General features: G+C 48.1%; 1 protein-coding gene across 6 annotated transcripts in view; it reads left to right on the top strand.

Annotated features, from left to right (window-relative positions):
• Positions 1 to 18,502, top strand: part of LOC116953516 (transcription factor HIVEP3-like) — a 116,583-nt gene extending 98,081 nt beyond the window's left edge. For all 6 annotated transcript variants that reach the window (XM_032973804.2, XM_076073998.1, XM_032973823.2 and 3 more), the window contains 3 exons: positions 3,447 to 3,551; positions 15,004 to 15,554; positions 16,992 to 18,502. In XM_032973804.2, the coding sequence (XP_032829695.2) occupies positions 3,447 to 3,551; positions 15,004 to 15,554; positions 16,992 to 17,828 (1,493 nt within the window). In that variant the 3' untranslated portion in view covers positions 17,829 to 18,502. The remainder of the gene's footprint in view (positions 1 to 3,446; positions 3,552 to 15,003; positions 15,555 to 16,991) is intronic.
• Positions 18,503 to 24,062: the final 5,560 nt, after the last annotated feature.

Below are 24,062 nucleotides of genomic sequence, written 5' to 3'. Positions count from 1 at the left end.
GTCGTATTGGCGGCGTTTCCAGTGCCTGACTCTCTCCTCCCTCTCACGTTGTGTCGGTTTTTCTCTTCCCCTCCGGCTGGGAAACCACCAGCACAGAGCGTCACCCTTCTCTCAGCATGTCCTCTCATGATTAACCAAAACCTGACTGCCTCCTCTGCAAATAAATCCATAACAAATAATAATAAGTAAAATTGCTGTCTAGCCAGTGTTATTTGAAGGACTCCCTATGCGGTGTCACTCATAGGAGTTTCTTGACCATACTTCACCATGCTGGTCAATGTAAGTTGGTGAAGCCGGGCATGTAAGCCATCAATGGAAGTGAGCACCACGTCGCCCAATCCTCACTCACGCGAGCACTGAGACCCATTTGCGATTTGACTGTGACAGCGTTGACGAGAAGAGTTATATGTTGAGTCTCAAAACTTAGAAAAATGTATTTGGAATTTAAATCCACGTACAGTAAGTTATTATTTTACAGCCCCGTGTAAATCCGTTGCTGGAGTTCGGGCTTTTTCCCCATGCCATGTCGGTCGTGGGGGTTATTTGTCGAGATTTGGCCAGTGCTGGGGGGTTGGTAATGAAGCGGGGAAGCCCAGGACCAGTTCAGATATCACTCGCCACTGGCCTGGAGTTGAACTCGGGTTACCCAGTTCAGAGTGCAGTGTATACAAACCATTGCACCACCACTCCCCAAACATATGCTCTGTGTTAGCTAAAGGAGATGTGTCACAATCCAGAGCATGTCTACTCCTACGACTATAATCCCACACTGCAGAGTCGGGTTATCTGGAACTGAGTGAGAGTACAGTGACACAAAGCCCACTCATGGCAAAGGGGACCTGGGGTATCATGAATAAAGTACATGGCAATGATGTATTGATGTACAAACTCTTTATGGAAACAAACAAGGGGAACAAAAATGAAACTCGGCAATCCTGGGCAACACTTGTAATAATGATGACTGGCACCACCTGGACACTTGACTTACAACACAATCTTGACTTAAAGCTTTCATGACTCCAGGAGTTCATATACTTTGGGTCTTTCGGTAAAGTCACGTAGAAGACATTTTTTTTTTTACAAAAAACCACGACGTTTCGCTCGCAACGCAAGCGATCGTCATCAGGAGAAAAAAGAGTGGGGAAAGCTGCTGAGGTAGGCTGTTTTAGAGGTTTGAAATGGGTGTAGCCCAAGGGTCATAAACGAAGTGGGCGGGGCTTGTGATGTTAAAGTGAGAAATTTGCATGTAAACAACACAACATATCCCCAAGCGGTTTTCCATTACCACTAATACCATTATTGAGTTGTTTGTCTTAACTTCGCTGCATTTGGGAGTGCCCGGAGAAAAGCCGCTGTGCGTGTACGAGGGGGTGAGGTTCAGCGCTGCCATCTGCTGGATACACCTCGCAGCCTCATACCTGCAACAGCTGGCAAGCCCTGGTGGTCGCCCATCCTGGCTGGACCTGAGATCTCGTGAGATTGGGCAAATTCGGGCTCGTTTGGTCATAGGCGCGAGATAGCTGCTTCGATTAAATCTCTCCTTCGAGAATGCACGATGCACTTTGGAAATGGGAAATGCTGCAGGGCGCAGCTGGGTAACATGCTTCTGGCTGCATATACATGCTAGCTGTCGTCCCAGCATTCAGATGCACACGTATGGCGTGCGAGAGGACCGACGCTCCGTCTTGGACGTCGCGATCGCTTAGCGGAGACTCGCACGACGGCACGTTTAACGCCGCGTTACCTGCGCTGTTTATCGCAGCGCCCGCAGGTGAGGCTACACGACAGTGTGGCGACACAGAGGGGGAAACGGCGCGCCATGCCCCTTTGCCCCGTTTCAATTGGCACCTTGCCGCCCGCTCCCCTTAACGACCGCCGAGGTGGGCGTGAAGAAAAACAACACGGTGTAGGTGCAACGAGTTCTTGGCCGCGCCGTTTTGAAATTCCGTCGCAGGTCCTCAGAATTCGGCGTAAATCGTTCATATTTGCCGAGCGCCGCTTTTGCTGACCCGCGGCGCGTGCCAAAAGCAATCCCGGCCATTGCGCCTCTTCCCCCCGTGGTTTATTCTACAGCAACAAGCGAAGGGTGACGGGCGAGTTGCTGCGTGGCGGACGCGAGGCCAAATTGAAATTGACGGCGGCTGCACGCCGGCACCGCATTAATAATTGACGGCTTTTGTGAATGGAAGCGCCGACGCGGCGTTGTAAATAATCGGTCCGTGTTGGCGTGGCGCATAGCTTTCTGAATTTTAAATCTTCATCTCATGACATGGGTTGCACAATTGGAATACATTGTGTGGAGGGGGGGGGGTGGGGATATACTTAAACGTAAGAAATACATAGTCCCGATGCAAATGCCAGTACGCCATTAATGCATCGCTTCCCGCAGTTTACTCATCCACTTGGAGGTGTGATGTGAGCTCGCCACACAAATATCAGTGCCGATGACGTGCGTTTGCTATGCTTGCCAAGTGCTGATATGTCGAGCGCATTTTTAAAAACTAAACAACTTTTTATTTTACCAGCTAAGGCCCACTGAGCTATACAGTCATACCTCGGCATACGACCGCTTTGGAATACGTCGAATTTGGTACACGTCGTGTTTTGACGATAAAAAAATGTCTTGGGATACGCCGTCTTGCTTGGGATACGCTTCGCTTGCTAGAACTTGTATGGGTCGGGATGAGTCACCGCATACCCGCGTCGACCCCGTTCACGACTGAGACAAAGCACCGCTCCTCAGTCTGCCTGTAGATCTCGTTCAGTGCACAACCCTTGCTGTAACTCTCTGTGAATTTTCACGTGGTTTTTTTCTGTCATTTTAATGTATGTACGCATTTTAGTGATAAGTAGTGTCTACATTATGTTATACAACCCCATGAATGTATAATATGCCATATAAAATATCATTTCTTATACTCGGGAACGGATTATTTCCTTTCCCCTTATTTCTTATGGGAAAAAATTCGTTTGGTGTCCGTCATTTTCGGTCCTACCTTTTGGAACGAATTAACGACGTTTACCGAGGTACCACTGTATGGCTCTTTTTCAGAAGCGCCCTGGCTGCAAATGATAGCTGAACGAAAGTGGCTTATCACGTGGATATTCACGGTAACCAGATAATCTAAAAGCATGTTTCTAAATGGGGAGGGAAAAACCGGAGGACCTGGGTAAACATCTACGCGGCCACGGGGAGCACACGCAAACTCCAAATATACAACAAGCATCAGGGTCGGGATCGAACCCACGATCTCCTGTATACCAGGCAAGGTATTGAACATCTCACCATCGTGGCACCTCAGACCGGACTGGCTTTTGGGTCAGCAGACACGAGAGAGTCAGCAGAGATGGGTGCTTGCTCGGTCGCCTCCTGTGTGTGCACAGCACCGTGAGCAATCCCTCACGGAGTCGCGGTGCCTCGTGTGCTTCTCTCGCTTGTGCGACAGGGAATCTCACGAAGCACATGAAGTCCAAAGCTCACAGCAAGAAGTGTCTCGAGGTCGGGGTCAACCCAACCTTGCTGGAGGACCAGCTCGAGGAGGACGATCCAGGTCGGATTTGTTTCCTGTGCCCGCCGCTCTGTTCAATACGCTTATCGCCGCGGTGTTTACGCGAGCCTCGTGGGATGGTGAGATTGGGGAGTGGACTCTCGCTCAGCGTGGGGAGCATCGTCGCAGGAGTTCGTGTCAAGAGTGAAAGTGCTGGCACGCATTTACCATCGACCTCCAAACTCGGAGCTGACACCGATGGATGGATATACGGCCTACGACCGAATCACGTGCACTGCGCCCGATCTCATTAGATTTTGGAAGCTAAGCGGAGCTGAGCCTGGATCGTGCTTGACTGGGCTGCCACGCGACTCAGTTGTCAGCAGAGGGCAGTGTAGCAACATCCATTGTTTTACTGTGATTCTGTCTTGTCTACGCTCCCCGCCTTCACCCACCCACACGGACAAGAGCGGTGAAGTATGGCCATATAATCCCCACTACCTGCACGGAATTTGGAGACCATCGCCCAGCAGTGGATTGACAAAAGGGCTGCATATATATTTGTATAAGGGGCAGTCGATACTATCCTCACTGGAGGGCTGCATGAACAAAACAACATCACTCCCCTTTACGAGTTATGCTCCACTCCTGGGCTATGTCGATCGACCCCCACGCGGGTTTCGGTGATCAATGGTAATTGGTTATCGCTGCATCCCATCGATTGATGGGCGACCTTCACAGCAGAGGCCAGGAACGGATTTTGGCTTGTGCCCACTGAATGCCTTTAACCTCGCCAGAACCGCCGGAATTACCCACGCAACTGCACCGTCTCGCGAGAATTTGCGTCACAGGGTAAAAGGCGATGATTGCAGTTGGAAATTGAAACGTTTGACTTCCACTCGCGTTTTAAGTGCAGCGCATGGAAAATTAAGCGAGAGAGCTGATAAAATCGATACATTTGAATTGACTGTTATTTCCATCAATCCGACGAATTTTCTTGGTGTCCCCGTAGCCAGCAGCAACATGGCGCTGCCCTGACATATGACGCACCAGTAGCCAATAAGAATTCAGCGATTGATATTGTCAAATGTTCACATTTGACACACAGGGAAAATCCTTTTCTCAGATTTTATGTGGGAGGGTTCAAGGGCGGATCTTATAATACGTGTTTATCAGTGATGAATAACTCCTTTTAGATTTGAAGATTTCGTGACTGCAAGGGTTCATACTCTTTGTTTTTTTCGGTAAAGTCACGTAGGTAAAATGAAATTTAAAATGAAAGAAAACTAAATTAAATAACGACGTTTCGGAGGCAACACAAGCTTCCGTCTTCAGGTGGAACAGTCACAGCAAGATAGCTGCATCTTGATAGATAGCTGCATCTTGATGCAGCAGCTATCTTGCTGAAGACGGAAGCTTGTGTTGCCTCCGAAACGTCGTGATTTAATTTAGTTTTCTTTTATTTAAAATTTGATTTTGCCTACGTGACTTTACCGAAATAACCAGAGTGTAACTCCTTTTGTCCGTTTGGTAACACGCGGATGAACGTGGATATTACAATTAATTTTCCATCACTCCTGGGGTAACTATTTTCCACGCTGAGGCTCGGGTCATTGTATGAATCGTCGCGTGGGCTGTAATGTTTTACGAGGATCGATGCAGGGGCACATGTAATAGCAAGAGCGAATATTAGGCACACGAGTGATTTTCACCGCCCGGCACATTCCCTTCCGCCAGTCTTTCCTTAGCCCGGTGGAACAATTGTAAGTGCGCAGTTACTTATGTGTAATGGGAGATGTAGAGGCTCAGTGAAGCGCAGTTACTGTGGGGAGGTGGGATCCTGGGGGGAGGAGGGGGAAGAGCCGGTAGACTGCGAAATCACAGAGGCAGTGTGTCCGGCACATTATGTTCTGCGGTGGAGGACGTGTTTCATTTGAATAATTTGATTTAATACGAGTGTGAACTTTTGTCGCACAGGTTCACAGAATGTACTTTTGGGGGTTTTTTTTCCCAATTCTATTCCAGTTGTACTCTTGGTGTTGTGAATACAACAATCTATTCAGAACTTCCGCAAAGCAGCACATAAGCACGTGTGTTCAAGGGCGTGGATAAATGAGGTAGAATATCAGGAGTAGTTCTTTGATATCTCCTGATATTTAACCTCATCCACACACTATGGGGCACTGCACTTTACGAAAAACCCTGCTACAGGCAGAAACCCGGATTAAAATCCAGGATTTTTCAAAATGTCTGTCTTAGTGTTGTCGGAGTCACTCGGTTACCTCAAGAACCCAGAATTGTAACCACTCTTGGCTTGAACCTGAATTCCAACCAGCACACACATTACTACTTAAATTTCACCATTAAATATACATGTAAAAAGCAATACGTTTCACCATTAAACATACATGTTAAAAGCAATATTATCTTTCCACTATCATCAGTCATGAGGGTGATCATCATCAACCATGATCTATCCACTGCTGTATGAAGGGCTCACGAAGCCTTTGCCATCACTCACGGTCTTGCACTGCAACAATCCATCTGGCACCTGCACACGAGTTGATTTAATCGCTCCATATCTACAGTGGACGTTGGGCGCATTCTGCTACTCAGTCATGTGTCTCGATGATCAGCCATTATCATCTCTTCTCATAACGTGTTGTACCAAAGCCCCTATTGACTGTTAAAAAAAGAGAGTGCCTGGGCTTAGGCAATAAATGCAAACTGTGGAGTGAGAGGCCCCAATCCCCCACGTTCTGTAATGTGTAACGAGTGCTCAGTGTGGAAGTTTGAGGCCCTCTGCTGCCCCCTGTTAAATATACCCCATAATTCACATTAAAACCTTTGTGTTTACAATTGTTGGAGAATGTATAGCCAAGTGAAAGCCACCGGTAAGACACCGGTAATGTGTTTGCCTAACTGGAGATAAAAAAAGAAGATTTAGTCTCAAGACTAATTTTCAGGAGGGTTATTCGAGGAGTGTTTAGGCCAGATTGTCAGCAATTTTACACGTGATATGAAATCAGAGTGTCTGCAGAAAACCCATGCTTGCAAAGGGAAAGCAATGAGACTACGGTTACCTACTCATGCCCCTGTAGCTCGGAGTCTCACACCTCATACAGTGAGGGAAAAAAGTATTTGATCCCCTGCTGATTTTGTACGTTTGCCCACTGACAAATAAATGATCAGTCTATAATTTTAATGGTAGGTTTATTTGAACAGTGAGAGACAGAATAACAACAACAAAAATCCAGAAAAACGCATGTCAGAAATGTTATAAATTGATTTGCATTTTAGTGAGGGAAATAAGTATTTTACCCCCTCTCAATCATGAAGATGTCTGGCTCCCAGGTGTCTTTTATACAGGTAACGAGCTGAAATTAGGAGCACACTCTTAAAAGGAGTGCTCCTAATCTCAGCTTGTTACCTGTATTAAAGACACCTGTCTACAGAAGCAATCAATCAATCAGATTCCAAACTCTTCATCATGGCCAAGACCAAAGAGCTCTCCAAGGATGTCAGGGAAAAGATTGTAGACCTACACAAGGCTGGAATGGGCGACAAGACCATTGCCAAGCAGCTTGGTGAGAAGGTGACAACAGTTGGTGCGATTATTCTCAACTGGAAGAAACACAAAAGAACTGTCAACCTCCCTCGGCCTGGGGCTCCATGCAAGATCTCACCTCGTGGAGTTGCAATGATCATGAGAACGGTGAGGAATCAGCCCAGAACTACACGGGAGGATCTTGTCAATGATCTCAAGGCAGCTGGGACCATAGTCACCAAGAAAACAATTGGTAACACACTATGCCGTGAAGGACTGAAATCCTGCAGCGCCCGCAAGGTCCTCCTGCTCAAGAAAGCACATATACATGCCCGTCTGAAGTTTTCCAATGAACATCTGAATGATTTAGAGGACAACTGGGTGAAAGTGTTGTGGTCAGATGAGACCAAAATGGAACTCTTTGGCATCAACTCAACTCGCCGTGTTTGGAGGAGAAGGAATGCTGCCTATGACCCCAAGAACACCATCCCCACCGTCAAACATGGAGGTGGAAACATTATGCTTTGGGGTGTTTTTTCTGCTAAGGGGACAGGACAACTTCACCGCATCAAGGGACAATGGACGGGGCCATGTACCGTCAAATCTTGGGTGAGAACCTCCTTCCCTCAGCCAGGGCATTGAAAATGGGTCGTGGATGGGTATTCCAGCATGACAATGACCCAAAACACACGGCCAAGGCAACAAAGGAGTGGCTCAAGAAGAAGCACATTAAGGTCCTGGAGTGGCCTAGCCAGTCTCCAGACCTTAATCCCATAGAAAATCTGTGGAGGGAGCTGAAGGTTCGAGTTGCCAAACGTCAGCCTCGAAACCTTAATATCTTGGAGAAGATCTGCAAAGAGGAGTGGGACAAAATCCCTCCTGAGATGTGTGCAAACCTGGTGACCAACAACAAGAAACGTCTGACCTCTGTGATTGCCAACAAGGGTTTTGCCACCAAGTACTAAGTCATATTTTGCAGAGGGGTCAAATACTTATTTCCCTCATTTAAATGCAAATCAATTTATAACATTTTTGACATGCGTTTTTCTGGATTTTTGTTGTTATTCTGTCTCTCACTGTTCAAATAAACCTACCATTAAAATTATAGACTGATCATTTCTTTGTCAGTGGGCAAACGTACAAAATCAGCAGGGGATCAAATACTTTTTTCCCTTACTGTCGCTACATATTTGCTCCACCAATCCTGCCTCCTAGTTTCTGGATTGCAGCTTCACCGCCATACCAGGCTATAAGTCAGTCAACTGTTTATGGTATATTTGTTGGCTTTTTTCCCAAGTTTCAACTGTGCTATTGTGTCACGTCAGGAGATGAAGGATCATTTCTGAACTGTGTCATTTAGCCTACCCTATGTATCCGAAAACAGTCCGCAAAAAGATTTTTCACAGTACTTTCAGGAAAATCCTTTAAGTGGCTTGTTTAGCATTTGCACAGTAGGGGGCGCACTTTCACACCCATTCTCATCAAATATTAACTCATGACGGTCTAACCAATATCATATTTTTGCTTCTCAGAGTTGGAATGTAGCCATATCAAAGGCAAGCCTTGAAGTAGTCATTGGTGACCAGGCTGTGACCGTAAACTCACTGCAGTTGGGAGCCTTGTTTAATCTCACGGTGGCAAGATGTTAACTCCCTCGCCTGATATACATGATTTCATGGGTTCGATCCCGACCCTGACGTGTGTATATTTGGAGTTTTCATGTTCTCCCCGTGGTCGTGTGGATTTTTCTCCGGGTACTCCGGTTTTTTGCCACCACATTTAGAATTATGCGTTTGGAGTATTTGGCCGCTATACATTTCCACGTGAATAGCCACTTCGTTGAGCTATAATTTGTGACCAGGTCATTCCTGAAAAATAGCTATCTAGATTAGTGGTAAATAAAAAATAATAATTTAATTCAGTTAATTATTTCTGGATCATTGGATTTGAAGCCAAGTTCCAGCGATACTGGCTCAGATCTCTGACTTCCGAGGCACCCGTCCAACTCCAGTCAGTGGACCTTTAAGTGCGAAGAAGCAGTGTGAAACAGCTCAGTAACGTGTGCGTTTGTCACCCTGTGTCCTGCAGATGGTGCTGCTGAGCCAGCGTTAATGAGGGCTTTCACCGCCGTGCATGTATGATGCGTCTATTCAGGCTGGCCTGGTTTCTGCTGATGAGACGCTGCATTTGGATGTCGGTCCGGAGTTTGTGCTGTATCAGTCCCGCTGATAATATTTGCTCCTACAGGTACGATTAGACCGATGGGTTGTGTCAGAAATGACGTTTACTTTTTTGCGTGGGAAAACGGATCTATATACGAGTGAGATGACGTGTCTACGCCTCTGTTTTGTCATCGAATGACAAATTGTTATTGATTCTCACACGGCCATCAAATTGTGCGTGCGAGAATCGACTATTTACAATTTCAGCAAATTATATGCGAGTTATTGAGCTGGCCTAGTGGAGCGGTGAGCACGCTGGACTTTCAATCCAAAGGTCGCCAGTTCGAACCCATCTCCCTGTGCGGCCGGTGAAAGGGTGGGGAAATTTTCTATATTCCACCCCTTCCCCCACACCTCCGATGAGCACGGTTGGCTACGTACGATGTGAAAGCGGTTCAACATACATACGTGGGAGAAAGACCAAAACAAACTTATTACCGCCGTTTTATGAGTTATGCTACTTTTGGGGTAATATCCAACCACACTGTGGCTCATTATTCACTAGGGCCACTCGCTTCAATCCCTATCACTGGCAAATTGGAGATGAATCGTGGACCAGTGCCTGTGAGCAAATCACGCGGAACGAGCCCGATCTCAACAGATCTCGGAAGCCAAGTAAGAGTCGAACTTGTATAGGCTTGGATAGGTGACCACCACCGAGAGCAGAATGCGAGGTTACGTTGTGTGCTTCTATGCTCCCACCTCTATGCTCTCCGCCTTTGTCAACCTGCACTGATCTTGCGTGGTGAAGTATGGTCAATCATCCCCCCCACAACGAACACGGCATGGCGCGGCCCTCATCCAGCAGTCTATCTGGCATCATCCTCGTAACCGAAGGCTGATGCCCATGACAGATGCTCTCCAACTTTCGCAAATCTTCAGCACCTCCCATGGAGAACCCATCCCAACTGCTCACATTTGTCTCACCAACGTGATCCATTCGTCCAGCAGTAGATTGCCTTAAAAAATGGAACAGCCTCGGCTCTCGCACACAGACACGCATACACGCACAAACACAATGATAAATTATGTAAGAAGGCACAGGGGGATCCCAAGCACAATATTGTTGATTGACCAAACCTCCCATCAGCGTAAACCCCACCAAAACCCCCGCGATCGTATTTTTGTTCTTCCTCCCGGTGACCGCTTTGCTAGATAAACAGACAGATGACCCAGTCGTCGCATTCTGCTCCGATCGCTGTCAAGATTGTGGGCGCGTCGAGGGCACGGGCGCTCTCGCGGGGTCCCGTCACACCTGACCCGGCGGCACCCGTGAGTTACGGAGCCGGGGTGCCGAGCGGAAGCGCAGATGGAAGTGAGATTATTCCTCTGAGGTGGGGGGATGTGGGAGATGGTGGGGGGCAAGCATCTCCGTGGCGACCAAGGGTTAGGCAGGCGCCGCCGTGTGAGTAGGAGCTGTCGCTAAACCCATTTATTAACGCTTGCCAGCTGAGGTTGAAAGCGTGTATGCATTAGCTCTGTCTGCTCGTCACCGCTTGAAAATAACGCAAAACGACTTTTTCTGTTGACGGCTGCCCGTCGGATCCCATGTGTCCCCCCGGTCCTCCGAAGATGAACGCCGCCTGTTGGCAACCATTACATAATCTCAAGCATGACTTTTTGCGAACTTGGTAAACTCGTCAATAAAGTTTAGATCTCGAGTACTCGTAATAAATTGCAGCCCCACTCTCAATCCGCTGCTGGATTAGAAGGCTTGCCTATGCCATGCCAGTCATGGGGATTGTTTAAACGTACTTCGCCATACCGCTCAGAGCAGGTTGATGAAGCTGGGGGTAGCAGGGGGGGGGGGGCGCGGGGACTGAAGGGTTGGCCCAAAATTGGGTTTGATCACTCGCCACTGATGTTAGCCGAGCTCGGGTTGCCGGGTTCAGAGCGCAAGTACACAAGCGACTGTGCCATTGCTCCATCCTTGAGATCTAGAGTTGAGCGTTAGAATTTTTAAACCATTTTTTCCCGTTGTTTTTACATCCAAAATATGTTTTTTGCCTCCTTTATGACGATCGCCTGTGTTGTGATCGAAACGTCGAAGTTTTTTTGGTTACTTTTTTGTTATTTTCTTTGAACCTATCTACGTGACTTATACCGAAAGACCCAAAGAATATTAATTCCTGCAGTCACGAAAGCTTTAAGTCAAGATTTTTTTTATTTTTTTTTATTATGCTATTGGCATTAATAGTGTCGATAAACTTCTCCACCTGCACTGCAAAAAATAAACCCTCGTCAGATGGCAATCAAAGCCAAATATTCGTACTCCCAGAGAATTTGGTGAATTAGGTAAAAAAAACTAAATTTTAATCTCATTGGTTTTTGTGCTGTCATTGGTGACCAGGCTGAGATCATCAACTCACTACACTTGAGAACCCAGTTTAATCACACAGGCAGCTGACTCCCAGACTCGAACCAAGGATATTCATCAGTGGCAACCACCTCGATTGAAAACCAATCTCAAAATATCTGTCTCCCTGCTCAAGATAGCAGTGGGTGGTGCTCATCTGTGTTGCCTGCCCTCAGACAGGAATGGAAATTCCCAATTCTTTTCGTGGAGAATCAGTCATTTGATAAGACGATCACTGTCACGGTCCCGCTTAGTGCCCAAAACAAACTGATGTGTGGCTAAATTAACCCCACATACTGTACACCTTTGTGTGAAAGCCTTCAATAGTGTAATTCTCACCGATCTCTCAACCACGAGGTTTAGGCTGTACTGGCGAGCATTTTTATTTTGCGTTTCTATTTAAATTATCATCAGATGCAATTGAGTTCCTGTGCAAATATCATGTCATATTATATTTGTATGCAGACTTGAGTGACCATGTTGATACATCTCCTGCGTTTGAATAATGTCGGGGTTATCGCCAGTGATCCATGCTCTCGATCTTAGCAGCAACGCTGGTGGTCATTATTAACCTCCCGTGCCACCCATCCGCCTCTCAAGAGAGTTACGTTTATTCATCTGCATTCCAGAAAGCATCAGAGTTACGTCTACTCATCTGCATTCCAGAAAACGTCGGTAAGAGTTTAAATATATACGCTTAACATTTTAAATAAAGTAAAAACTATCAAAGGCCTGTTTTGAACGCGGCGTACCCATGTGTACATTTTTGAGATTCGCGAGCGTGCTGTGTTGTCGACGTTACGATGTTGATGAAGCCGCGACGGGGAAATTCTGAGCGCTGTGTACAAAACAACACGGCGATCCGCTTTGTAGTCATTACACCTTCAAAAGGGTCCGCTCGTTCACTTGAAAGAAAACAAAGAGCCCTCAACCCTGTGACATTACATTTCTTTACTCGGCTAACCAAAAAAAAACACGCCTCGCCAAATGTGGAGGCGACGTAGTGAGTCAAGCATATGTTTTTTTTTGTGCACATCCCCACGTTGGCTCTGCACCCTTTCCTCCCTGCGAAACAACGTGAGCGTGTTTTTACCACGCGCGCAAGCCCGCTCGCACCGCTTCGCGCTGAAGTAATCGAAATGATTTTTTGTAAATTGTTTTGACGCCGCGCTGTTTTGTCTCGGGAAGGCGGCGCCGAAAGCCTCGTTCCATTCACCGCGGCGCGAGGAGTTGTGTTTTGGGAAAATGTTTTAATGTCTCCCGCTCGCGCGATGCGCGACGTTGCACAGCCGCGAGACCCGTCGACAATGTGATGAGTTCCAGCGTTCGTAAAAAAACAAAACCGCAAAAGTTAAATTAGTCCATTTTCTTTGCTATGTTTTTCCTGTTTCCCAGCTGATTGCAGTTGCTCTTATTGATGCCACGTCGTGTGATGAAGTATTTGTTCTTAAATCTCGCTGAGCAGTGCGACCCATGTGTCAGATAATCGCTGCAGAAGTATAAAATATATTCTTCAAGTGCTTATTTTATCCTTTTAAGTAGAGTTTGCACTTTCCCATACACTATTCTATGAGAGTGTTGCACTGTGGTTGAACCGATATTATTTTTTTTATTCTCAGAGATGGAATTTTGGGCCAATTTCAGTGGAAAACCTAATTTATTATCGTGTTGTATAATAATTAGTAACCAGTCTGAGACCATCAGTTGCTATGCTTGAGAACCCAGTTTAATCACGGGTGACTGGAACCAGGATTCAAACCCAGGATCTCAGTGGTGCCAGCTCAGTGCCGGCTCAGTGCTCTGACCTCTGAACTGTCTGGCCAGACATTTTCGTAGAAAGCCAAGTCGTGTAAACATTTGTTCAAGTGACTTGCTTAGCATCGTGGGTCCTGAATGTACACGTTCAGGATATCACGTTTGAGGATCATCAGTGCGTCACATTAACTGTTTTTGCAAAAACTAGATGCACAGCTCTTTTGCCAATCCACTATTGGATGAGAGCCTCCCGGTGCCGTGTCATTTGTGGGGCTTGTTTGACTATGTATATACTTCACCACGCTGGTCAGTGTGGCTTTGGGAAGGTCTCGAACAGAGGGAGCATACAATTACAGCACAACAATGGATTTTGTCACACTGTCTTCTGTAATGTGATACTGGGGCCACTCAATCGGTAAATCCCATCCATGGGTGCCCCCAGTCTCAAATTGCGGGCAGCAGGGGACAATCCAGAATATATATATTGTTGTACCGTTCTACTACGATCCCACATATGTGCTATCTGCCTTCAGTAGCTGGGGAGGGGACGGGCTGGTTTGCGTGTGACCGAGTTGTCCTTGCGTGTGCTCGTGCGCACATCGGCCTGTCCCGTAAGCTCCTGCCAGCGAACTTCTGCCACTTCACGTGGCCTCAAAGTGCACCTAGCTTGGCATAAGCTCCACGGTGACATCACTGACACTTGAAGCCACGACGTGGGATTACTAGCGTTGTACTGTATACAAAATAACACGGCGAGTGGCAGTTGTTGTTTTGTGCATTTGCGTGTTGTTTTCGTGTACGTCTGTTGAAGGGAGGGGGTGGACTTCTCGTGGGCGATGTGCGCACGAGGGTTTTATGAGCAGTTATTGGTTGCTGGGGTGGTGAGCACATCAAAGGGAGTAACGGGAGTAAAGCACGTTGAGGGTGTGGTCGAGGTAGACACGGGGTGAGTACGTGGAGGATTGGATTGTAAGCCAGCGTCGGGATCTCTCGTGTGAAGATTTCCTGGCTCGGTTGGGAAGTTGAGATTTTGGTCTGTGATGTGACCTGAAGGACTAAATTCTTTGTTTCGATAACTTGTTTTTGTTTGTTCTTTATCTTTTGGTGCGATTCCCTCATTTATTTACACACTTCTCATTTTGCTTTGTCGCGGAGTTTTCGTTTGCTTCATACGTACGTGGGTGTTGGGCTTCTTTCGAGCCGTGCGTGACCAACCCCGTATATGGGATTTGGTCCTTATGGGATTTGTGGAATGCTGTTGGCATGAATGACGTGATATAAAATGAAAGTGTTATTTTTTTATTTAAAGCTTTCGTGACTGCAGGGGATTCATATTCTTGGTTCTTTGTTGAAGGGAGGGAGGAAATGATAAAAATATAAAACAATATATTTTTTTATTATTTTATTGTTTCCCTTCTACGTGACTTTACCGAAAGAACCAAGCATATGAAAGTGTTATTGTTATATTATTATCTGAGCACTGGAGTGAAGCGGTCCTATTTACCGTGCGGGTGACTCTTAGAGCCAAACTAAGGTTCCTGGGGAGAAACGTAAAAGAGCCGTCGATATACACGTGCTCCGCATGCAAGCCAACTCGTGTTCCCATCCTCCCAAACGCACCCATTCCCCATGCAGGAGCCGAGGAGGAGCGGCTGCAGTGCTGGGAGGAGGTGCACCAGTTTTCCGACGTGGAGGAATCGGAGGGGGCAGAAGACGACGACGTTGACAACGAAGACGACGACGAGGAGGAGGACGAGGAGGGAGGCGGCGGCGGCGGCGGCGGCGGCGGCGTCGTCGAGCTCGCGGGCGCGGACGCCCATGCCCTCCGCTCGGCCGGGACGAGCCGCTCCGTTTCCGGAGAGCGGGTGGGTCCGGGCGACGAGAGGATCCGCTCCGCTCCCGCTCGGCGCGGGGGACGGCTCGCGCGCGTGGAGTCGGAGGATAGCGTGCGAGCCCACGGGCAGGAGGAGGACGAGGAGGAGGATGAAGACGAGGAGGACGAGGAGGAAGAGGAGGCGACGCGGCGGTTTTCGCACGGCGGGGCGAGCGAGGGCCTGCACTTCTCGCTGAGGGCGTTCGGGGACTTTGGCGGGAGGGCGGCGAGCGTCATCGCGCTCACCCTGCCCACGCGGGCCCCGTCCCGTGGTCCCGAGCTGGGCGCGAGAGACGACACGGAGGAGCCCATGGTGAGCGTTGTCTCAATCCCATTGCCGGTGATTTGCGATGGGGCGCCGCAGGTGATGAGACGTTATCTCCCTCGCCTGGTATGCAGGAGGTCATAGATTCGGTCCCGATTCCTGACGCCAGTTGTGTATTTGGAATTTTGCCTGTTCTGTCTCTCTCCGGGTCCTAATAAGCCATTTCGTTAAGCATTCATTTGTGGCTAAATGCTCAGTGGGGCCTTACCTGGTAAAATAAAAATAGTTTTAGTTTTTATTTATAATGCGGCGGCGATGGACTTGACCTGAGCAGCTCGCAATGTCATGGCGAACAGAATAAGCAATGCGGCAAATTCTGTAAGATATTGTCGCCGAGTGTTAGAGATTTCATTCACAAACGACGGTTGCACTGAGTGGGACGTGATTTAGGAAGCGTGAGGGGCAGGTTACCAGGGTAGGCATTGGAGCGTTCTCCACGGGTCCTGCGGCGACCGAGGGAAAAACCCAAGACCAGTTGTGGTACTCAGCAAGGGCAGGTCTCGAAGGCTGCATGTCTTGGAGTTGAGAAGGCGTTAGCTAGGCGCGGTGGTACCGTCGTATGGCTTGGGCCACGATGACATTTTGACCCTAATGTGGCTGCGTAGGACTGTTGCTTGTAAAGCGCTCGACTCACAGTTGAGAAATCACTCGGCCTCATCTTCATATTCATCACAGGCCAATTTCAGAGAATGCACATTCCCCCCCGAATATTTGTTTCTCCAAGGGTGACTCTTCGTTCATCCTGGGACTCCATATTCGAGGAATTTTCGGCCCCCTTCTGAATAATTATACTCCGTAATTAAATTGTAACACACTACATCTTTCTTTATATGTAAGTCTCTAATGCACGCATTTTCAACGTAATCTTAAGACACTTTGCAATCCGTTTGGAATGCAGTTGCTCAATATTTATGTCCATTACAATGGACATAAAAGTAATGTGGCACCTAGCCCTGATCTAACTCAATCATGGCCCAAAATAATGTTCACTATTGAGAGCAAATATTCATTCTCATGGGGTTACAGATATATGCCAAATATTATTTCCTGAGGTCAACAAATATTTGGGGCAAACTATATTTGTTGACACTAGCCTTCAGTAACTTCTCACGGATAAAACTTACCAGAGCAGTCCTGGATTTCTGTGATGGAAAAACCTGGTCTTTGTGTGCCGCAATATTGCTTTATATTCTTTGGGACTTTCGGTAAAGTCGCGTAAATAGGTTCAAAACAATATAACAAACAACTACCACGCTTCGATCGCAACACAAGCGGTCGTGTTGCGATTGAAACGTCGTAGTATTTTTTGTAATATTGTTTTTTTTTACCTATCTACGTGACTTTACCGAAAGACCCAAAGAACGTGAATTCCTGCGGTCACGAGAGCTTTAAGTCAGTATTGCTTTAATTCATCGACTCGTGCAGGTGATGACTCCTGACCGGAACATCAGAGGATTGGAGGAGCTGACGCCACAGCTCCTGGTGACAGCAACGGCAGCAACCGCGCCTCTGCAGAACTTCCTCAGCCACCTCCCCCTGCACTCGCAGGGCCTGGCCTGGGCCCCGCGCCGCACAGTGTCCGTGGGCGGGATCCACATGGTCCACGCGGGTGTGGCGGCGCCCCCTGTTCGCGGCGCCGCCTGCGGAATGGGCGGCGAGGCCCCGCAGAGCGGAGTACCGAGCACAAGCCTCCCGGGCGCGCAACTCGCCGGCGCCGAGGAGCCGCCGCCGCCGCCGCAGCGAGCCGAGGCGCTCGCGCGGAGCCGCGCGGCGGGGGAGCGGCCGGCGAGCGGTCCCCCGCCTCCTCCCCCACCACCATCACCGGCGGTGGCGACGAGCGTCCTCGCCGGTCTTTGCTCGACGGCGGGATTTCTGCAGGCGCAATCCACGACTGGACAGACTCATCAGCATCACGAACCCCATCTACATCATCATCATCATCTTCGGCATCTTTATCGGCATCAGCAGCAGCAGCAGCAGCAGGATACTGGGATCGCGACGGCAAACTCGACGGAGTCGTCCCCGAATCAGCACTTAGAAACGTTGCACTACGGCCTTGCCGCATGCACGGAAGAGGAGACGCAGCCGGCGGTGAGCGACCAGGCCCGGCCAACCGGCACTTGGGCAGAAGAGAGGCCGGGGCCGGCGATAGCGGTGGCAGCGACAGTGACCGCGATGAGCGAGAGCCGTGCCGGGGCCACTGGCAGCGCCGTCGCCAGCCGAGATGAAACTCGTGACGTGCGAGAGGAAGAGGCGCCCTGACAGGAGGGGTTATCGTCGTTGCTTTTTTTTTATATCTCGCATCGTTATAAAAAAAATCTCAGCGCCTGGCGCTTTTCTTTCAGCTCGCTTGCACGAAATCGATACTCCGTGGCCGCGTTAAAGTGGTACGTTTTGTTATTTCCGTCCTCTCCAACGAAAGGCATTTATCCTGCAAGAGTCACTTTTTGTTTGTCGTCGTTATTGTTGTCGTCGGGAAATATTTGTATAAATGACCAAGTACAATCATGCGTCCGTTGTAAAATATTGTACATACTTTTTAGTGGTGCACAGACCCCAACGGTGTTTCTGCGCATATCTCGTCAGTGAGGCTTCTCTGCTGCAGGCAGGGCATACAAAGTTTAATACAGGAGAAGGAAGTGCACCGGTTTTTGGTAACCGTTTTGGAAATCAAGTTTGGGTCTATATATGAAAAATGCTAAAAAAATAAAATGTTTTGCATCTTATCCGTGATGTTGCACTGAGATGTATTTTTTTAAAGGCTATAAAACTGTTAATGTATATAAAGCTAACTTACATACTTAAAGTATTTATTGTATTCAGTATTTGTTTTTGTAAACCATGTCTTTGAGCTGTGATTAATGCTTATTTATAAATAATAAGCAAAATGTTTCCTTTACAAACTAAAATATAATTCTATTTGTCTTTGAAGAGCGCGATAAGTGTCCGTGTGTTTATTTCAAGAGCACGCTAAATCTGCAGTGATAGTAACATTATCATTGCAGGTTAACCCCCCACGATGTTTGCAGGCACTGAATCCATGTTTACTCTCCGACGATGTCCCAGAGACCTCGGTATCGCCCGAGTCTGAGTACTCCGAGGTCAAGGCTCTGCTCCTGGTATGATCGGCCTTTTTTCGCAGTGCAGCTCCTAGGCTGTGAAACGCTTTCCCTTTGGCATAAGACAGAGTCGTTTGAGCCATTTAAGCCTCTCTTGAAAACTCACCTCATTAAATTCGCCTTTACCCCCGAGTTTTGGCCATTTACCCTTGGTTCCGTTTATTTCCGGATAGCCATAAACGCCGCATTGGTGATCTATGGATGAAGTGCACTTTACCAATGTAAATAATTAATTCCAGACCATACTTCACTACTCTTATCCGTGTGAAGGTGGGGTGGGGGGGGGGGAGCCCAAAGTGGCATAGATACCCCTCACCATTAATGTTAGTCATGGACGGGAATTGAGCTCGGGTGACCGGGGTTCATAGTGCACTGAGCTAACCACTGCTCGACACACTCTACTAGCACTAATAATGCATTTTATTCGCTCAGGATGCCACGCTGAGTCTTAAGAATGCTTTTCATGAGAATGCTCTGCATTGGGTTGTTTGACCAATTCCATTCATGTTTAGCACGTGGGAAGAAGCCGGAGAACCCGTACAGGATAACCATGACACAAACAGTCAAATCTCCACACAGATGGCTTCAATCCACAGATAGATTCAATCCTTTGAATCATATTTTGGACTAAACCCATTGCTGTACTATCATCTCCTTGCCACCTCTCAGCCACATGCATGCTTTTGCTAACTGATAAAGCGCTGAACCACCTTGCTTGTCCCAGCGTACACCCGGATGATGCTGCACCCATCTGAGATCTGATGATGCAGGTCGCCTCTGCGTTCCCAGGTCCAAGCTTTGGTCGATGGGTGACCGAGCTTTTTCCCAGAAAATGGCTTTCAGCATTTCTTTTATTGTTATATTTTTCCATGAGTTATTTTGATGCTGCTTTGTCTTGTGCAGCGCTTTGAGATCATCGATGAAAGTCGCTGTACTTAATATAACCATGACAGTATTATTAACGCTCTGGTGGTCTCCCATACAAAAGCACTAGCCAAGTTCAAACCCCACTTAGCTTTCCGGGACCGGATGGGGTCGGGCGTCGTTGGCGGGTGATTTGATCATGGGATGCGAAAAGCAACGGAAGCCCATTTTGTAATTGAAGACGGAGTTGGCAATCTGCTGATTGACTGAGCGCCGTGGCGCTGTGAGGCACAAAGGGCTTTGTGGTGCATTCTGAAGTTGGTTAACTCTGCGCGCGCGTTTTCATGCAATCGTTTTTATTTCCCCCAAGGTCAAAGGTCGACCAACCCATGTCATTGAACTCTAACCTTTTGACGGTCGCTCTGCCCTATTGCGTCAGTGTCATATCACTCCCCCCGCCATCCATATGGGTTTTTCTAAATCTGTATTTTTGGCTAAATAATATTTATATTTATGTATAACACGTTATAATTGATTTCATGCCATCAGAATGTCCACATTTTTATTACAAATGTATTCTGTTGCGAAACGAACTTCGTTTTTATGAGCAATTAACACTCATTGCCTCTGAGCATTGGAATCAAACCTCTTCAGAATGATAATGCAAGGCCAGTGGTCAGTCCACTGCTGGATGAAGGCGTGCTCATGCCATATTAGTTATTGGTGAGTTTTTTTGACCGATCCGCTAATGACCGATGGTCCGATGCTGCCACAGCCGTGGCGTGAACACAAACTAAGCAAGACCCTTGGAATACCCCACGCACTCAAGGGGTCGTAGGTTAATGACAAAAACTAATTTACAAAATGTCATCGAATTCAGCTTCTAAAAATATAAAAGGTGAATTCGTCTTTCGCATCTCCATTTAGTCTGTCTCTCTTCTCTGTCTCTTATGTCGATCTCTCTCATTTCACGACATTTCTGTCTCATCTGTATCTCTTCTCATCTCATTCTTTCATATTACTGCATCTCTCCCTCTCTCGTCATCCTGTATATCTCTCCCCTCGTCTCACTCGGGAGTTTATGAATCGAAAGGAAAGGCGCCGCAAAGTAATTTCCGCGTGTGGGGGGGGGGCGCAGCGGGCCATCGCCACCACTGAAGCCGCCGCGTATTACCACGTGACTTGGATGAAAACGTTCGGAGGTGGCACGGATGGACCGTGTCCCTTGGCGGTAGCGATGAAGGGAGCGGCCCTTTGTGAGGAAGCTGTCCGCGAGTGATGCATGGCTCTTGTGACCTGTGACCGCCTTCCCCCCCTCCTCCCAAGCTCAGGAATCCTAATCTTTGTCCCCGCAAGCCTGATTTACACATTCCCACTTACAATTTACTGCGGGTATTTTTATTTGTTCGTGTCGTCATTCTGAACCCCCCTCCCGTGGAATGTCACGATTCATTCCCTCCCCCACGCCCTATGAATCTTTCCCGATCTCCGTTCTCTTATCAGCGCCTGCAACATCAATACCTCGTTGTTTCCGTTGCCGTCGTTAACGGCGTTAGTGCTATTATAAAGTCGCCTTTCACCACCCAGTTCCATCCTCCCATGATATTCCAGCTCTACATGTATGTAAAGGCACAGTTGCAGCAATTGCTGAACTTCACCTGCAATTGCATGACCCCACCTGTAGCGAGCTCCTACAGATGGTACTTGGTCTACTTCTTCCTTGCTGGTGTCTTGAAAGAGGTAGGAATACCCACGTTTTGCCGCACCACACGTGACCTACCGATAGACTGATTTCGTGAAAAAGCATCTTTATATTTAAATTATTTCACTTTTTTATATTCAGTTGTTCCCAGGGGACAGACTGTCATGTTAAAGGTGTCGTTTTGAAGGGCGTTCATTTTGAAGGTGTGCAGTTGCTGGATCACATAGAGATGGAACCATGATTTGAGATTCCCCAGGTACCCATTTAAGGGTGGGCTGGCCTCGAGAAGTCCCACAGCTGATTGGGATGTCACTAACCACTGATGTTAGCCATGGCCAGGAATCAAACTCAAGTTGCGAGATTCACAGTGCAGTGCCTTATCCACTGCGCCCCAACACTTACCCTGGTCGGACGTCTGTCAAGTTTTCTGCCCAAGTGCAGATTCATGGCTCAAACTTCTTCCATCCCCCGCCCCCCCCACTCCTCTTTACCCACACTCTGTACGAGGGAAGGACAGTTGAGGAGTTGACACTATCACAGCACGCAGCTTAACGTCATGCCCAGCATTGTACAGAGGGGGCCTCATTTAATTCTTTGCACCAGCGTCCATGCTGACCACGCTGTGCACCACTGATATCCTTGGAGTGGTCGTGATTTGTGTGCGTCTGTGTTTGGGTATGGACACCACTTCCGTGCACGTGGATAGAAAAAACAGGGCGAGGTTTGCAGGAATTGTATTGGGATAGAAATATGCCCGTGACATTGAAAGGGGAAATATAGAGAACCGTGATGTGACCAGAGCACGGTTACGTGGGGCAGAGGTGTGAGCATGAAGGAGGAGAGATGACAATGGGAGAGGCCTTTAAAGGACAGAGGTGAGAATTCAGAGATGGCTGTTGGGAATATCTCTTGAGGGAACCTTGGAAGGCGTTACTGATATTCTCGAGAAGAGATAACGGATATGTATGTATGTTGAACCTCTTTCGGCACCGTACATAGCCAACCGTGCTAATCGAAGATGGAATGAGAAGGGCTATGGAGATGCCCCGGGTACAGGCCAGAAGGCGTAGGGGGAGATGGACGGATGCGGTGGATCTCGAGGTGTGAGGGACAGCGGATGCGACGAGAGAAGAGGCACGGAGTAGAAGCACACAGAGAGAGAGAAGATCCCAGCAGCTGACCCCGTGCAAATGTGGGACTCTAAGCTCGGAATAATATAAAAAAAAATCTCTGCCTACGTGCCTCTATGTATGTCTTTTGAGTTAATGTGTCTCTTTCCACGTATATGGTTCGATCGTGCAGTGCATGCGAGTCTACGGCTCTGTATGCATGCCGATGCGTCTCTGTGTATAAGGGCAGTCGATGTCACTGGGGAAGAGACAGAACAGAAGTAGATGGATGGAGACGGAAACTGCGAGATGTCGACCCCGTGCACTCACGGGGTTGGGGGCCATCCATTGAGTGCGTCCGCAAAAATCTGTCAAAACTTGACCCCTCCCTGTACACACGCGAACTTTTTACACCCCCCCCCCCTCCCCACCTGCGTATGTACGCTTGACGCACCCCCATCACCCCCCGAATCCTACAGAACGGCCGATATTTTTTTATCCACGCAGAAACGATCAAGGATTAATAATATTAACGTGTTTAAACAAACAGATAGTCCACCGCCGGACTATCTAACTCATTTTGAGGCCAATGTAGACAAATTATTATCGAGGCTTCACTACCCCCACCCCCCGTTTCCTATGCGTTCGTACATTGTCAGTAGACCCCCCCCCCCCCCCATACGCAAGCGTACGCATTTGGGTTAACCCCCCCCCCTCTATGCGTACGCACTAAATGGATGTCCCCCATGGGGAGTGGAGGGGGGGGGGGCTTCTGGCTTCGATGAAGAATGAGCAGACACTCTCGTGCGCGCATCTGCTGGTGCCACACGCCCGGCTGGGTGCTGCCAGGTGCCACGAGCCGCCCTGCGGTGATGTTTTCCTGTCAGCAGCTGTGATGCATGGTCAATGCACAGGTGAGATGCCCAACACCTGTGGGTCTTCTTCCTCGCCTGGACTTTATCACCCTGCGAGGAGGGAGGCAAAATTCCAAACACCTGTCTGACATGTCGCTTACCTCCCTCTCTCCATTTCGCTCGCTCTCCCCTGCAACTGTTACTCTTTCGTCCTCCCATACGAAAGCGGCGTCTCTTTCGCTCGCCCTTTTACGCTCTCCTCGGCTCCCTTATGCTCCCATTCACTTTGGGAATCCGTTTTACCCGACTACACATTGGTGATTGAAAGTAATTCTGCACGCACAGAAGGTGATGTCTAGCCAGCAAAAGATGCTCTTTTGACCTTAGCCTCGATCCTGCGAGGATGCCTTGCACACCTCCAATACATCACCATGCTGTGTGTGTGTCATGCGTCCGACCCGCTAAGATTTAACGCTGTGGCCATATCAATTAAGGCGGCAATTAGCCAAAGTGATTACTCTCTACCGGTGTCATCATCATCATCATCAGTTCAGTGCAACCATTATTGCCTAATTGTTGATAGCTTTATGCCCCTGGGGAGTTACGTGGATACGCCCTCACCTGCTCGCCGTGTTGACTTTGCTCGCGTGTCATTATTGTTGTGGAATTCAAAGAAGTGTTTTTTTTTTATTTTCAAGTGAATTGAACTCTCAATTGAACTCTGCGAGTCTTCTCGCACGAATAATGACGCAGCGGCCGAGCGCTTGCAAATATGCGGTCAAGATGACCGCATGACTGCGGAAACCAAAAAATGATGTCACATTTAAAAAGCGCCGTTCTTTTTAAAA

Source organism: Petromyzon marinus, chromosome 3 (genome assembly GCF_048934315.1).
Source record: "Petromyzon marinus isolate PM22_M1 ecotype Great Lakes invasive population chromosome 3, UKy_Petmar_22M1.pri1.0, whole genome shotgun sequence".
Taxonomy (NCBI): domain Eukaryota; kingdom Metazoa; phylum Chordata; class Hyperoartia; order Petromyzontiformes; family Petromyzontidae; genus Petromyzon; species Petromyzon marinus.
This window is presented reverse-complemented; position numbering and strand designations above follow the sequence as displayed.